The 16,142-nt window shown below is 45.4% G+C and overlaps 2 protein-coding genes across 8 annotated transcripts; one reads left to right on the forward strand and one right to left on the reverse strand.

Moving 5' to 3' along the window:
* Positions 1–4,373: 4,373 nt before the first annotated feature.
* Positions 4,374–14,306, reverse strand: LOC120702914. 7 transcript variants are annotated; one of them, XM_039986898.1, is made up of 6 exons: positions 14,189–14,220; positions 13,916–14,022; positions 13,299–13,390; positions 11,052–11,266; positions 4,923–5,044; positions 4,374–4,850 (listed from the first exon to the last, which is right to left on the reverse strand). In XM_039986898.1, exons 4-6 carry the CDS (start codon positions 11,197–11,199, stop codon positions 4,530–4,532), a joined length of 591 nt encoding a protein of 196 aa, XP_039842832.1. In that variant the 5' UTR covers positions 11,200–11,266; positions 13,299–13,390; positions 13,916–14,022; positions 14,189–14,220; the 3' UTR covers positions 4,374–4,529. The 7 variants fall into 7 exon arrangements, with proteins under 7 accessions (XP_039842832.1, XP_039842831.1, XP_039842829.1 ...); XM_039986897.1 differs by having other exon boundaries at positions 13,916–14,306; XM_039986895.1 differs by having other exon boundaries at positions 13,866–14,306.
* LOC120702913 lies at positions 5,190–10,740 on the forward strand. Its single transcript, XM_039986890.1, has one exon. The coding sequence runs from the start codon at positions 5,770–5,772 to the stop codon at positions 6,976–6,978; it is 1,209 nt and encodes a 402-aa protein (XP_039842824.1). The 5' UTR covers positions 5,190–5,769; the 3' UTR covers positions 6,979–10,740.
* Positions 14,307–16,142: the final 1,836 nt, after the last annotated feature.

The following is a 16,142-nucleotide window of genomic DNA, read 5'->3' on the forward strand; positions in this document are numbered from 1 at the left end:
TTTACTTGATGCTGGATTTATTCGGTCTTGTCGTTGTGCTGATTGGATCTCTAATATTGTGCCTGTTGAGAAAAAGGATTCGGGAAAAATTAGAGTGTGCATTGATTTTAGAAATCTTAATAAAGCTACTCCCAAAGATAAATATCCTATGCCTATAGCCGATATGTTGATCAATGAGGCTTCCGGACATCGTGTCATTAGTTTTCTTGATGGTAACGCCGGTTACAATCAAATATTCATGGCCGAAGAAGATATATCTAAAACGGTCTTTAGATGTCCAGGATTTGTCGGCTTGTTTGAGTGGGTTGTTATGACTTTTGGTTTGAAAAATATGGGTGCTACTTATCAAAAAGCTATGAATTTAATCTTCTATGATTTGCTTGGTGTCATCTTGGAGGTGTACATTGATGATATTGTCATTAAATCGGCCGGTTTGGATCATCATTTAGCCGATTTGAGACTTACTCTTGAGAGGATGCGCCGGTATGGTTTGAAGATGAATCCACTCAAATATGCTTTTGGTGTATCGGCTGGAAAGTTTCTTGTCTTCATTATTCATGAGAAGGGAATAGAGGTTTGATCCTAAAAGAATTGAAGCCATGAGGAAGGTTGAAGCCCCTACATGCAAGAAGGATTTACAGAAGTTCTTGGGCAAGGTAAATTTCTTAAGAAGGTTTATATCTAACTTGTCCGGGAAGATCGATGCTTTTACTCCTATTCTTCGGTTAAAAGATGAAACCGAATTTACTTGGGGGACAAAACAACAAGAAGCGTTTGAGAAGATCAGGATTTATTTGTCTTCGCCACCCGTACTCAAAGCACATAGGAGAGGAGTACCTTTCAGACTTTATGTGGCTGCTAAAGACAAGGTTATTGGGGCTGTTTTGACTCAAGAAACCGAAGGGAAGGAGTATATCATTACATATTTAAGCCGACGACATATTGATGCGGAGACGAGGTATATATTTATTGAGAAGTTGTGTTTGTCTCTTTATTATGCTTGTACCAAATTAAGATATTATCTACTATCTAGTACTTGCATAGTAGTATGTCAAACCGATGTAATCAAATATATGTTACAAAAACCGATTTTGAGTGGTAGAATCGGCAAGTGAGCTTATGCTTTAGTTGAATAAGATTTGGCTTGTGAACCTTTAAAATCTATGAGATGCCAAATTGTAGCAGATTTTATTATTGAGCATCGGATTAATGACAAGCATGATCTAGAAGTCGGCTATATTACTTGCACACCATGGAAGTTGCACTTTGATGGATCGGTTTGTGATGATGGTCAAGGGATTGGTGTTGTTCTTATTTCTCCGAATGGTGCTGTTTTTGAATTTTCAAACCGATTGGAAGAAGAGTGCACAAATAACCAAGTTGAATATGAGGCTCCTCTATTTGGCTTGGAATTCTTACAATCCATGGGCGTGAAGCATGTTGAAGCCTTTGGAGATTCTCTTCTGGTGGTGCAGCAAGTATCTAAGGTATGCCGGTGCTATAATGGTTCTCTAAATGCATATCTTGGTAAATGCCTCGATATTATTTCTTCTTTCGATGAATTTATTATCAAACATATTCCGAGGGAAGAGAATGGAAAGGCAAATACTCTGACTCAGCAAGCATCTGGCTATAATGTTACGAAAAAATATTTCAATATTCGCAAGTCGATGTAAACGAAAGCCGAGTGTCTAGTTCTGGATGCACCGATCTGACCGGTCAGCGAGACTGGTCTGACCGCCCAGACCGGTCTGACCGGTCCAGAGACTGGTCTGACCGGTAATGCAGCTGTTGGTTCTGATTCGGCCAAGAAAGGCAATTCAATTGTCTCGGTCGAAGCTCAGGATTGGAGGGTCCCTCTTATATCATATTTGAGAGATCCTGGTCGTGGAGCGGAGAGAAATATTCGGCGTTTGGCTTTTAAATATGTTTTAATTGACGATGAGCTTTATCGTCGAACTGCCGAAGATTTATTTCTCAAGTGTTTAGATTCGGATCATGCTCGGATTGCTATGGGTGAGGTTCATGAAGGTATTTGTGGTACTCATCAATCGGCTCCCAAAATGAAGTGGTTACTTAGAAGTGCCGGTTTCTATTGGCCCACCATGCTATCCGATTGTTTCAAATATTATAAAGGGTGTGAAGAATATCAGCGGTTTGGTGATTTGCAATTGGTGCCTGCTGCGTTAATGCATCCTATTATTAAACCATGGCCGTTCCGAGGTTGGGGGTTGGATTTCATAGGACAAATTAATCCTCCATCTTTAAAGGGGCATCGCTTTGTGTTGGTTGCTACGGATTATTTCACTAAATGGACCGAAGCGGTTTCTTTGAACAATATGGCACATAAGGAGGTAATTGAGTTTATTACTGAGCATATTATTCATAGATTCGGCATTCCACAAACTTTGACAACGGATCAATGTTCTTTATTTATATCAAAAGAGGTGCGTGACTTTGCCGAATCTTATAAGATTAAGTTGTTCAATTCATCTCCATACTATGCTCAGGCCAATGGGCAGGCCGAGTCTAGTAATAAGATTTTGATCAAACTTGTCAAGAAGAAAATAGAAAAAAATCCTAAGAGGTGGCATGAAGTGTTATCCGAAGTATTGTGGGCTCATCGTATATCTAGACATAGTACTAATAAGGTTACTCATTTTGAGCTTGTGTATGGTCAAGAGGCCGTTTTACCCGTTGAGGTAAATCTGGACGCATATAGATTGGCAAAGCAAAATGACCTCTCCGCTGTTGATTACCATGATTTGATGATGGATAATATTGATGAGGAGATTGAGAAAGACAAGCTTCGAGTGGCTAGAGCTTACAACAAAAAGTTAAAATTTAAATCTTTTCAGGTTGGGGATCTGGTTTGGAAGATAATTTTGCATCTTGGGATGAAAAGCAACAAGTTTGGCAAATGGTCGTCAAGTTGGGAGGGTCCATACAAGATTATCAAAGTTATCTCCGGTAATTCGTATATGGTGGAGACGGTGCAAGGTGAGCGTCTACCAAGGGCTATCAATGTGAGGTATTTGAAGAAGTTTTGTCCTAGCGTATGGCAAAGTGCATGAGGACGAAGATGGCCGGTATTGGATATCGCCCTTAGTTTTATTTTTTAGACTTGTATGCTCTGTGTAAAACATGTACATCAGGATAGTTCTTGCTTTTTGGCTTGTGAAACTCACCAAAAAGCAGGGGGGCATATGTTGACAGCCAATTCTGGCAGTTCAGAAGCCGACCGGTCTGTCCAGTTGTAATCCGAGTAGGCTTCGTTTTATTTTGGAAATTCTTGTATAAACCGACTTGGAGATGAGTACGACTTCCCCGGCCTATAAATATAAAGACTAAGGCCGATTGAGGTATTCACAATCGAATCAATCAAAATATCGCATTATATTTTATCTCTCAAACCCTAGTCTTTTCTAACTCTAGATTGCTTTCTTCTTTCGTTTCGACGACATTTGAAGACGTTCTGAGTGGCCTGCCGACCTCAGACCAACCCTAACCGCGCAAGCTCTGACGGGGTCCCTCCCGAGCTCACATTTCTAGGTCTTCGCGGTTCTCTGCTCCACACCAGTCAGACCGGTCTACGGAACCGGTTAGACCGGTCCGCCAAAGCATCGCTGGTTTAGATCGTTTTAACGATCTCCTGCGCGTTCTAACGTATTCGAGTGTTTTGGCGCGATTTTTGTTAACAGTATCCACTTGCATCTCTAGTCTCACTGGATCGGCAGCCGGGCACGAGAGCGCCTCGAGCAGCAGCCCTGCAGACTGGAGCTGTCAAGCTACCTGCGATGCACAGTGGCTTTTGCGGAGCAGCCATTGCTCGATCGGGGCTTGCGAGCTGTGGCCAATGCAACCCGCCGCCGCTCTGCTCTCCAACCGTGACGGGAAGCCATACGCACCTGCCGATCGACCTCGTCGACGGCGGCACCACCAGACGACTCGGAGGAGAACGAAGACCGTCCTTGCCCTGGCCTTTGGAGCTTCGATTCTGGTGGTGGCTCGTGCTCTCGCCACTGAACGCTCAAATTTTGGTGGCATTCGGAGGAGACGGAACGGAAGTGGCTCCTTTGGAGTTTTGTTTCGGCTGGTGGGGCTTCATGCTGTATAGTCATTGATCACGTATTCACGTTGACGATGAAACCGGACAACGCTTAATTTTTTTCATTGGAACGAAATACAGTTGCAGCACCACAATGAATAGAGCTGCAGTGAATATGTGAAGTTGGAAGTTGGAACAACCTGCCAAAAGTAATGAGTTAGCTGGTTAAACATGGTGTTAATTTCATCCAGATTCTCAGCGAATGAAATCTTCCCGACATGGCCAACCATGCGGGAACATTCAATCTTCAGCGCTAGTGCGAGCATAGCAGCAACATCAACTTCCATAATTCATACGGAACTGATTCCGCTGAGCCATAAGTCGTTTTGATATCATACAGTGAATTTCAGAAGCTACTAGGACAAGTTGGTACATGAAAAGTTCCTCATTAAGAACAAGCCACTTACACTGACAAGGCAGTTTAAGATGGTACAAGGTAATTGATGAAAGATTCAGCCTTTGGAGCCAAAGCTTTCATGTCCTCACGTGTAGCCAGTTCATTGTCCTCAAACTGGAACGCTGGAGCGCAGGTTACGCCAGCAAAGGAATAATGCACCGCAGGGTCTCTTCCAGGAGCCTTGACAAAGACACTTCCATCTTCAGTAAATGACTCAATGTCGCAGGTCAGGAAGGCCCCGAACCATACATTTGGAGGAACCGTGTACTGTGGTCTCTGGCCTTGTCGTAGATAAGGACCAACCACTGTTATCTTGATTTGTCCATCATCATGCACCTCAAATACCTGGATGAATAGATGATCTGAGCAGTGTTCTCAGAGAATCAAACATGTCATTTTTCAGGTAAGTTTGCAGACCGTGAGAGGTTCTCCTGGGTAGTAGTGCCAGGTTTCAGCACAAGGGATGCGGTGCAACCGAGCAATCTCCCCAGCAGGCAGTAGGAAATAGATGGCGCTGCTCACAGCTCGGTCCACCTTATCTAGAACAAATGAAACACAAAATTCATGAATTTGGAAAAACACTGCAAAGTATCCAAGCTAACCATAAGTGTATTAACCTTTTGATATTTGGGAAACACTGCAGAAATATCAGATCCCATAAGCAGATAAGCTAAGTGCGCATTGATACATATTCAGGATATCTTCTTGTTCAGAAGAACAGCTAAGTCGTAAATATCCCATAAGCAGATAAGCTAAGAGCGCATTGATACATATTCAGGATATCTTCTTGTTCAGAAGAACAGCTAAGTCATGAATATCCACACACCTCTTGCATGAGTACTGTAACAAGAGGCCATGGCTGAATTTTGGAAGTTAGCCAGTTAGGATTAAGAGTTCTTCCAGGCAAAACAAAATGTCAGGAACCATATTTTCCCTCTCCGTTTCTCAAAAGAAAAAAAAGGAACCATCTCGAAGCTAATAGCAACAGTTTGCACTGCCCAATCACTTGGGAGAACCTGAGTCCCTAAGACCCTAAGCGCAACAATAGCTGCCCAGCTTCTAACATTATACTAAATGCAGCTAAACAGTGCAGTACACCCCTCACGTGAGAATCGAGAGCTGGAGTTAACACGCGAGCAGAAGCCTCATTTCAATCCGGAGAGCGTCGACAAGCCTTTACCCGCCCCCAAACTCTTCGTCTCCTCCTCCAGCTCCGCCCAACACCGCTACTCAGGACACTCCACCCCACTCAAAAGCAACTCTGATGACCAACTTCCCTGCTCCACAGCACGACCCAGAGGGAGATAAGATGGCCAACCTTGTGGAGCAGAATATAATGGCCAACCTAGTGGAGCAGAATATGCATCATCTCCCACAGCAAGATGACCCGGTGACCATCAACCAAATTGATGAGCAAGAAAGAGAAGTATCGATCTCACCATGTAACCAGTCTGTTGCCCTTTTCATTCGGGGTGGCACATCGGCGCAGCAAGTGGTGCTTCAGAAACATGATTTGATGCTGATAGATGAAGCTCAGCCCCAGGAATTTCCGCAATGGATCCCTTCTTTTGTAACTCAGAAGTTGAAGGACCTCATGAACACAGCTCTCCCAGCAAATAAGGATCAAGCATGGTGGAACAACCTGCCTTTCAATCCAGTCAGAATCAATTTGCAGCTTATGGGGCCGGATCAACAAAGCATAAGCCTGTCACTACAAGCTCCAATGTCTTCTGGCCAGGCATCTACATCTTCTTCTTATCAAAGGGTAGAATATGACTACCCCAAAGAATATTTGCTGGCAGTAACAAGGATTCGCCTGACTGATCCCTCTTCCTCAAAAGAAGCTGAGCATCCTGCTACTCACCAGTCCACCACGCAGCCACAGGCTCTCTCTCTACTGGAGATGGGTACCCCTGCTCCTGCTACTGAAGATAAGGTTTACCAAAAGAGAAGATTCAAGCTGCAGCAGGACTTAAAACTGAAGCTCAACAAGAGAGCAAGAAGCAGAGTCATCAGGAAACGGCAAACAACAGCAGATATTGCAGCCTTGCTTCAGCTTGTCCCAGTTCACAGCAAAGACCAAGAACACCAAAACAAGGGGAAAGGAAAAGTAAATGAGGGAACTCCAATGGACACAACAGACCTTAGAAGAAGCCACAGGTTGCAGATCTTGAATCAAGGTTACAAGCCGGGTTCTACAACCCAACAAGGTTCCCGACATTATCAGACACCTGTCATGCCATCCTCCCCATCAGCATCACCTCAGCAACATCAAAGCAATATCAACAACTTCTCATCGGAGGAATTCCCTGGCCCTGTCAAATTTCCTGAACTGGCTGATCTCCAAAATTTGTCGGCACCCTACCCTATGATTCCTCCACAGGCCATCCAAGTTGTGGCAAAGGAGACATATGGCATACCTCCTGTGGAGGTGTCCCTAGATTTGTTGATGAAGTCACAAACAGATTGTTGATGGCCATGGCGACTAACAATAATAATAGGTCCTGGAACATTCTCAATTGGAATATCAGAGGGATAAATGAAGAGGATAAATGTAAAGCAGTTAAGGAAAAAATAGAAGAAAGTGTGGCAGTTGTGTACTGCATCCAGGAAACAAAGAGAACAAGTTTCGATCCTTTCTTTGTAAAAAAATTTGCTCCCCGACGTTTCAACAAATTCGTTTACTCCCCCTCTAGAGGGGCATCAGGTGGCATTATTATGGGCTGGAATGAGTCAATCTTCACGGGTCAAGTTGTGGAAATCAATTTGTTTGGTATCACAGTCCATTTCACCTCCAACCACAACAATGACATATGGACCCTAACCACAGTTTACGGCCCAAGTCATGGACCTGACAGGGATTCCTTCATAGATTGGATAAATAACTTAAACATCAGCCCTTCAGAAAACTGGATTATTGTAGGAGACTTCAATTTTTACAGATCCCCAGAAGACAGAAACCGACCGGGGGGGAATTTCCAAGATATGAATACTTTCAACTCCATCATTAGCAATCTTGGCATCATAGAGATCCCACTCAAGGGAAGAAACTATACTTGGAGTAATATGCAGGACAATCCTCTCTTGGAGCAGCTGGACTGGTGCTTCACCTCTCTAAACTGGACAATGGCCTTCCCAAACACCTTGATGTTGCCTTTAGCTCACCATACTTCAGATCACGTCCCATGCATGGTTCAAATTGGCACTTCAATACCGAAAGCAAAGATTTTCAGATTTGAAAATTTCTGGGTGGAGCATCCTGGTTTCTTTGATGTGGTTCAAGGGGCCTGGAATGTTGAAGTCAGATCCTCTTCTAGTGCAACTATGGTGGCTGCTAAATTCAAGAATCTGAGGAGAGCTTTGAAAAGATGGAGTAAAGGGCTGTCTAATTTCAAAATCAAAATTCAGAACTGCAACAGGGTTTTAGAAGTACTGGATAAGCTTGAAGAAAATAGAAGGCTCTACTTACATGAGGCCAATTTCAGAAATATCTTGAAAAATCATGTCTCTAGGCTGATAAGGTACAAGAATACTTATTGGAAACAAAGGTACACGAGCAGATGGGTGGTTCTAGGGGATGAGAATACTAAATTTTTTTCACTCCGCTGCAACTGAACGGTATAGAATTAACACAATTTCAAGTCTACAACTCCCTAGTGGTAATTTAGTGGTTGGGCATAATGAAAAAGCAGCCTTGTTATGGGAAGCCTTCAAGGAAAGAATGGGACAAAGTGATAACCCAGAATTGTTATTTGATCTGAGCGCTCTCATCACTGGTTTTCAGAATCTGGATTCCCTGATGGAGCCTTTCACTAAAGAAGAGATTGACGATATTGTTAAGTCCATACCTGCAGACAGAGCTCCAGGACCAGATGGTTTCAATGGTTTTTTCCTCAAAAAATGCTGGCATATTGTAAAGGAGGATATCTATAAGCTTTGTTTTGATTTCTACAATGGCATAGTGGACTTACAGCCCATCAACAATTCTTATATCACCTTGGTACCAAAGATCAACAATCCTTCCAGGGTCAATGACTACATGCCAATCTCTCTTCTAAACATAGTTCTCAAAATCTTGACTAAGCTTTTGGCAAACCGGCTACAACCTTTTCTTCTAAAGATGGTTCACCAAAACCAATATGGTTTTATAAGAAACCGAACAATCCAAGATTGTTTAGCTTGGGCCTATGAGTATCTTGCACAATGTCACAAGTCCAAAAAGGAAATTGTGATCCTAAAGCTAGACTTTGAGAAGGCATTTGATAAGATTGAGCATCAGACAATCACTGCCATGCTTAATAGTCTTGGTTTTCCAGAAAAATGGATTGGATGGGTGCAGACTGTCTTGAGATCAGGATCCTCCTCGATTCTTTTAAATGGAACGCCAGGGAAAACTTTTCACTGCAAAAGAGGGGTCAGACAAGGTGACCCCCTATCCCCCCTTCTGTTTGTTCTTGCAGCAGAGCTTCTCCAATTTATAGTCAATAGGGCAGCAACTATGGGGCTCCTGTCAAACCCCCTTCATCCTACTTCTGCACATGACTTCCCAGTTGTTCAGTACGCAGATGACACCATCTTGATCATGAAAGCCTCTCAGCAAGAGCTTTTTTGTCTAAAAGGAATCTTGCATTCTTTCTCGGAGTCAACAGGCCTCAAGGTAAATCACAGCAAATCTTGCCTCATCCCCATAAATATTCACCAAGAAAAGGCTGAGCAATTGGCTGCGGTATTTGGATGTCAACTAGGATCTATGCCTTTCACCTACCTTGGCCTACCGATGGGCACAACAAAACCGAAGGTTGAGGATTATGCACCACTGATTTCCAAAGTGGAAAGAAGACTGTCTGCGACCTCCTATTGGCTGTCTACCGCTGGCAAGCTAACCTTAGTTGATGCAGTTCTAACGGCAATGCCGACCTATGCTATGTGCACTTTAAAGCTTCCTGCTACAGTCATCAAAGCCATTGACAGAGCAAGAAAAGATTGCCTGTGGAGAAAGAATGACGGTTCTGGTAAACCCCTAATTGCTTGGTCTAAAGTAACTACTCCCAAGAAAAATGGAGGGCTAGGGGTCAAAAACCTAAGAATCCAAAACCAAGCTTTGCTCATCAAACATCTGCATAAATTTTAGAATAAAATGGAAGTCCCTTGGGTTCAGCTTGTTTGGACAGCTTACTATGGTAATGGTGCAGTGCCACATGCAACCAGATTGAAAGGGTCTTTTTGGTGGAAGGATGTTATGGAATCGATTGATCATTTCAGAGGGATTGCAGCTCCTTGGACTGGAAATGGGAGTACTTTCCTGCTCTGGCAGGATATCTGGAATGGGCAAATGCTTCAGTCTAAATTCCCCCATTTATTCACTTATGCTACTAACACCAATATCACTCTAGCCACTTATCTGAATAACCAGGACATTCAAGCAAACTTCCAGCTCCCTCTATCTCAAGTGGCAATGGAAGAATTTCACAGTTTCAATGATTACATTCATAGTCAGATGCAAAATTTACAAGGTAATGATGTCTGGACCTACAGCTGGGGCAATGCGATCTACTCTTCACAAAAAATTATACAAGAAAGCTTTCACATCAATCACACCACCTGATCCTTTCAGGTGGATCTGGAGGACAAAACTCAGTAAAAAAATAAAAGTTTTCATCTGGCTACTTCTCCGAGACAGAATTAATTCTAGAAACCTTCTAAAGAGAAAGCACTTCATTGATGAGAATGAGGAGGCAAACTGTGTGATGTGTCATCCGGCACCAGAAGAAACAACTTATCACCTCGTTTTCCAATGCCCTTTCAGTGAACTTTGCTGGGACTTTCTGCATATTGGCTGGGACCACACTCTAGACTTCTTCCAAACCATGATCAAAGCACAACAGGATTTTGGGCAACCTTTCTTCATGGAGGTTTTCTCTATTGCAGCCTGGGAAATATGGAAGCAAAGAAATGGTTACATCTTTAGAAACAAAATTCCTAGTTTTCAAGCTTGGAAGACTTGCTTCATCGATACCATTAAATGGCAGTTGCTTAGGTGTAAAGAATCAGAGCGTTCTGTAGTGCTAGCGTGGCTAGATTCAATTTAGTTTCCTTCCTTTTTTCTTTCAATCCCCTCCCTCTTTCTCTCGGTTTGTACAGTTTCTAACCCTAACTTGTATTCTTTCCTTTTTTAATATATATATTTATACCACAGTAGGGGTTTTCCCCTACTGTTTTCCCCTTCAAAAAAAAACATTATACTAAATTTCCTGATCAAAATTTACCTGTTTCAGCAGCAATCATGAATTTACCTGTTACTCCACACCTTTTACACCATTTCCTGATCTAATCTAAATTAAACTAACTCTGAACTTCTGACACCCATTCAGGCCTTCACGAAACATCACCGAGGACATGTACAACTACTTGCAACAAGGAACCACTTTCAGTAGGGGCTTCTACCGTTCTCTAGTATCTCTATATCCGCCGCGAGAAGCAGATCTAAACAAAGGAAACACGAGAGCAACAAGGCAATAATAAAGCAGGGGAACGCGTGAAGCTTACAGCGGGGCGGGAGCTCGGAGGTGGGGAGAACGATGGAGGGGTCGCGAAAGGTCTCCAGGTAGAAGCCTCCGTCGGGGTGGCACTGCAGATCCAGCGCGGCAACGATCTCCGCCACCGTCTTCCTCTCCTCCGCGCTCGAGAGCGCCATGGATTATCTGGTTGGTGGCTCGCCTTGGCCTTATTCGTTCAGCCCAGGTGTCTTTTTTAACAGTCAACTGATGAACAATCCACAGGGGATTTTACATTTTTACCATTATTATAAATGACACTCATCAAATTATCATCTTTACAGTAATATATACAATTATACCAGTAGAAAGAAATTTAACTTACACTAGTTGAATGCCCATGCGTTGCTACAAGAGTCGATTTTCTTAATGCGGAAAAAGAGTATACAAGAACAAATCATGATGCAAATCAAACATCCAACTGGATACCAATAGTCTGAGCTAAAAATTCAATTATAAAAAGATACAAATATGCCAACAAATATTCACCATTGTCACCAAAGCCAACTGAATATTCAAACAAGTGTACACTATATTCTATTTTATAACTCTTCCTTCGATGCGGCTAAGATAATATTTTATGTCCGCGGGAAGTAATTTTTTATAAGAATTCAAGTCCAATGTCAACAGATTGATGATGTTCTGACGCATGGTGCGAGCATCCTACAAACAATTCATGCCCGTGCGTTGCTACAGGTTATAAAAAGATTTAGTATATCCACAGAACATATATAACATGGTATGGATCCTAACAACATACATATTATTTTGAAGCAAATTGAGAACCACAAGCATAAATTTTAATAATATAAAAGACATGAATGTAGCACCCGAAGATAGTTAATCGAGGTAGTATTTTTTTAATAAATTAAGCGATACACCATGATATACAACTTCACCCAACTCTCTTTCAAATGGACTTTCACCGCTGAACCATAGCAAAAGAGACTTAATTTGCCATCATCTTCTATACCCGCGCGTGCTACGGGTAAAATAAATTTATTATATAAGCATCAATATTCATAGTATAAAATGTTTGTAACTCTAACGACATAGAGCGACAGATGCATACACTTAATCAGATTAAAAAAACAAAATCACTCAGCTGATCGGAAGGGATTCTCTATTGGGCAATTCGGATGCCTAGCCCCAGATTTTTCCACGGCTATACCCAATGGTACAATTATAGTATTAGTTCCAGCAGTACTGCTTAGCTAAATGCTGCTGCTAATTAAGCTCGTCATCTTGACCACATGAATAATTCTGATACATTCTCGGGGCACAACTAGCTGTTGTTTTGTAATGAAAATATTTGAAATGTTCTCTCAGACCATAGATTTGCCAAGCCTGGCAGTCAGTCATCTCCCACGCCTCGATCTTCTCTGCTCAGCCGCTCCTTAATTATACCCAGCAGCCCATTGCACCCAAAGCCTTAGCCTCACCCAGTTTGAGGCATGCTCACCAATTCAATGAAATTGCAATTGCAGGCAGACCATCGTTCCGGCCTCCCTGCAGCAAAATGGCAGAAAAGTGGAAACTGGAACCTACAGGCTCTACAATATGAGTTAACACAACATCGAATTACCCTCAGACATAACAATAATATACCCTCAGACCAAAGCCACTCGCTATCTAGCCGGCTGAGAAAGTTCCAGAATGAAATATGCAGGTTCATTGCCTCACAACATCATCGATCAGAGCCATATCTAGTAGGTACAGTTGTAACAGAACTGAAGAGAGCTATAGTGTTAATTCTACTCAGTGTTCCAAGCATTCGACAATGTTATATTACCCACCATGTGGCTAGTGGGGATATACTGCTCACATCATGAGGGTCAGATTATCATATCATAGCTGAGATAGTACTATGGTAATTACTTTCATTTCTTACTTGATCATAGTATGGTATCTCACCAAAGCATTTGTGACAGAATGATGAATTATAAAATTTCTTCAGGTTCTGCAATAAAATTAACCACTCCATAACAATGCATCTAGAGTCTCTTTCTCGTGTTTCTCCCTTAATAAATCTCTTCTATTTCAGATATTTAGAGCTAAATTAATTACTCCACATCAACAACCAAGCAAGCATAGCCAAGAACTGATGCAGCACTAAGGCTATGCGGTGCTGCTGCAGGCACATTGTTCTGCAACATCTACAGCACAATGACACTCATTCTTCAAGATACTACAATGTTCACACATGACAATAAAATCAAGAAAATGAAATGGCTCATACCAGATAAAAGGCAAAGCAATTTTTTCTTCATCCTCCACCACTCCAAAATATGATTTTACTATACCAAAAATGTCCATAACTCAACAAATATTCTGAAAGAGAAAAAAACGAGACAAAGTCATTAAACTCTCTTATATAGTACAATAAAAAAATAACAGTAGATGTACTCCTGCATTGAAGAATTCCAGTTAAGGGATCAAAAGTGTTGCCTGCAATCATGATATAATCAATCATATATCCTCCATACATATATGGTAAACATGCATTAGCAGCATCTTATTAGCACAAAGTGAGCAGTTCCACAATTATAAATATAATCTGTAATAAAATCAACAATCGGACTATCTAAATCAAGCTTTTTTTTTTGCAATGCCTCCAAGTTTAGTTAACAATTAAGTGAAGCAATTCAGTATAGGAGAAAAATAAGGTAGAGTTGGACCATAGGCTAACCAGAAGACACCGAGAGGTGCAGAAGTAGTTAGGAAAGGAGAACCAAATTGATTTAGATTTAAGGAATGATCAATAGACTTAGGACCATGTCACTGAATATGACTTCACACTTCCTACCATAATTGTACTGAAGCTACGAGCACATGATGCAGCAGGCAGTGTCGAACCATGGGCCGAGGATATCACGCGCCATGTAGTCCAGAGTGTCCTTTGCCGTCAGCTTCAGCCGTCACTGCTCATGTTTAGGCCTGACATCAGGCCAACTTTCCATAGCCTGAAATCAGTATGCACCATCCAATCCAAGGAGAAATAAATTGGAGCATGCATTGACTGATAATTCCAGGTTGTCAGACTTAAGGTCACGGTGGATCACATTCAAGGAATGCACAGGCATCAAAGAAGGATCAATGGAATAAAATGGAATACCACCGGCAACTGACCTTGCTACCGCTGCTAATCCCCCCTTGTTGCACCTCCCTGCGTTTGCGTGGAACTGCAAAGGAAAAATCTTGACTGATGCAGAAGGGAACCAGCACTGGAGTAACGCACCATGCCAAATCACTGGCGGCTCGTCCCGGTTGAGGAATAGAGCGGCGGGGTGGGGACGATGCCTGCGAGGTTGCCGTCCGCGATGGCCACGTCGCCGTCTCTGGCAGGTTGCCGGGCGCGATGGCCATGCCGCCGTCTCTGGAACCACCAGATGAGAAGAGACGTTAGCAATCAGTTATTATTGAGGACTCGAAGCCGGCGGTGATGGAACCGTGTCTGGACTCTGGAGCAATTCCGACGAGGACACCTGCCGGGTTCGAAGACCTCGGGCGCCCGACGCGTCCAAGCGCTCGGGCCTCGTCCGCAGCACCAACGACGAGGGGACGGTGGAGCTTGGTGGCGCTGGATTACTCACCAAGTCGGGCGGTGGAGGAGCTTGGAGGCAGCACGGTCTCGGAAGCGGCGGGCCGTGAGGCGCGTGGGGTCCGAGCTTCAGGTGGGGAAGGGAGGCGCGACGAGCCCGCGTCGAGTGGGGGGAAGGGAGGCGCGACGAGCCCGCCGTCGTGGAGGGCCGCACCAGGCTTGAAGAGAGGAGGGGCACCCCGGCCGCAAACGACGAGTGCGCGGCGCACGGCGACGGGCGGGCTTCGTGGGCGGCGGCGGCGTGGAGGGCGGCGGCCGCGGGCACCTCGCGGGGGAGGAGGACGCGCCGTCGAGCGGGGCCGCGGTGACGGGGAACGAATCGAGAGCGGGCTTCGTGGGCGGCGGCTGCGTGGAGGCGAATCGGGGACGGCGAGGCGCTCCCAGGACGTTGACCGGGACGGGGAGGCGGGGAACTTCCGGCTCGAGGATGACGGCGGCGCGACGACGAGAGCGAGGAGGAGCAGGACGACGGCGGGGAGGGGCCGCCTCGTCTTGAGCAGGTCGTCGGCTTCGGACCGAGGGCGACCGAGGAGGGTCGCCGCCTTGGCTGCCCCGATCTGGGAGTCGAAGGGCGACTCGGGGAGGGCGACGACGCCGCGAGGAGGACGGCGGCGCGAGGAGGAGCGCGAGTCGGCGGCCGAGGAGGGGGCCCAATCTGGGAGGCGAAGGGCGACGCGAGCGCCGGCTTGTCCGCGTCGATCTGGGAGGCGAAGGGCGACGCGGGAGCGGCGGCGTCGATCTGGGACGCGAACGGCGAGGCGAGGCGAAGGGCGACGGGGAGGAGGACGGCGGCGCGAGGAGGAGCGCGAGACGGGGAACTGCCGATGCCGTCCGGCCTTTTGCCCGAGCGGGGAACTGCCGATGCGGGCCGACCTTTTTGCGTAAGCGGCGGGCAGACTCACGGAGAACTTCGTGATTTTTACCACTTTTGCGCATGTAGCAAGCCAGTGAGTCATAACACATGGGCGTCCAGTCAGCTCAGGGGTGCAGAATGTCCTCTTTAGACTGACTTCAATAGAGTAAGGCAAATGCATTTTGCGTGGGCAACACCTACTGTTCACGCGAGGTATCGCTTCCAACAGATGAGGCATACTCGCGAGGAAAACTGCGTTAGAGGAGAGAGGGAGTGCAACGCCGCGTCGCCTCGCTCCAGTCCCGCGGCCGCCTCCTCGCCGCGCGCCTGCTCGACGCCGAGGACCAGCTCCGCCAGCTGCGCGCGCCGCCGCCGCGAGGACGCCCGCGCTAATGCCAGCGCCGCCGAGATCTTCACGGGCCACCGAGCCGCATAAATGGAGGCCGAGCGCCGCCTCCTGGCCCGCGGCCGGGGACGAGGCTGCCTTGCTCCGCGCGCGCCTCACAGACGCGGAGGCCGGCGGTAGCGCTGCGCACCCGCGTCGAACGCCTCCTCGCTCCTCCCTCCGCCTCGCGCCGGCCCGCCGCCGCCGCCGAACGCCGTGCCGGACCTCGCGCCGGACCTCGAGC

This window comes from Panicum virgatum, chromosome 4K (genome assembly GCF_016808335.1).
Source record: "Panicum virgatum strain AP13 chromosome 4K, P.virgatum_v5, whole genome shotgun sequence".
Taxonomy (NCBI): Eukaryota; Viridiplantae; Streptophyta; class Magnoliopsida; order Poales; family Poaceae; genus Panicum; species Panicum virgatum.

Bases quoted from the DNA above. Each gene is read 5' to 3' on its own strand.
- LOC120702914 (XM_039986897.1), bottom strand. From the start codon at position 11,199: ATGGCGCTCTCGAGCGCGGAGGAGAGGAAGACGGTGGCGGAGATCGTT. The intron at 5,045-11,051 runs GTAAGCTTCACG...CATTTGTTCTAG, and splicing joins CTCCGAGCTCCCGCCCCGCT to ATAAGGTGGACCGAGCTGTG. The intron at 4,851-4,922 runs GTCTGCAAACTT...CTATTCATCCAG, and splicing joins ACCCAGGAGAACCTCTCACG to GTATTTGAGGTGCATGATGA.
- LOC120702913 (XM_039986890.1), top strand. From the start codon at position 5,770: ATGACCAACTTCCCTGCTCCACAGCACGACCCAGAGGGAGATAAGATG.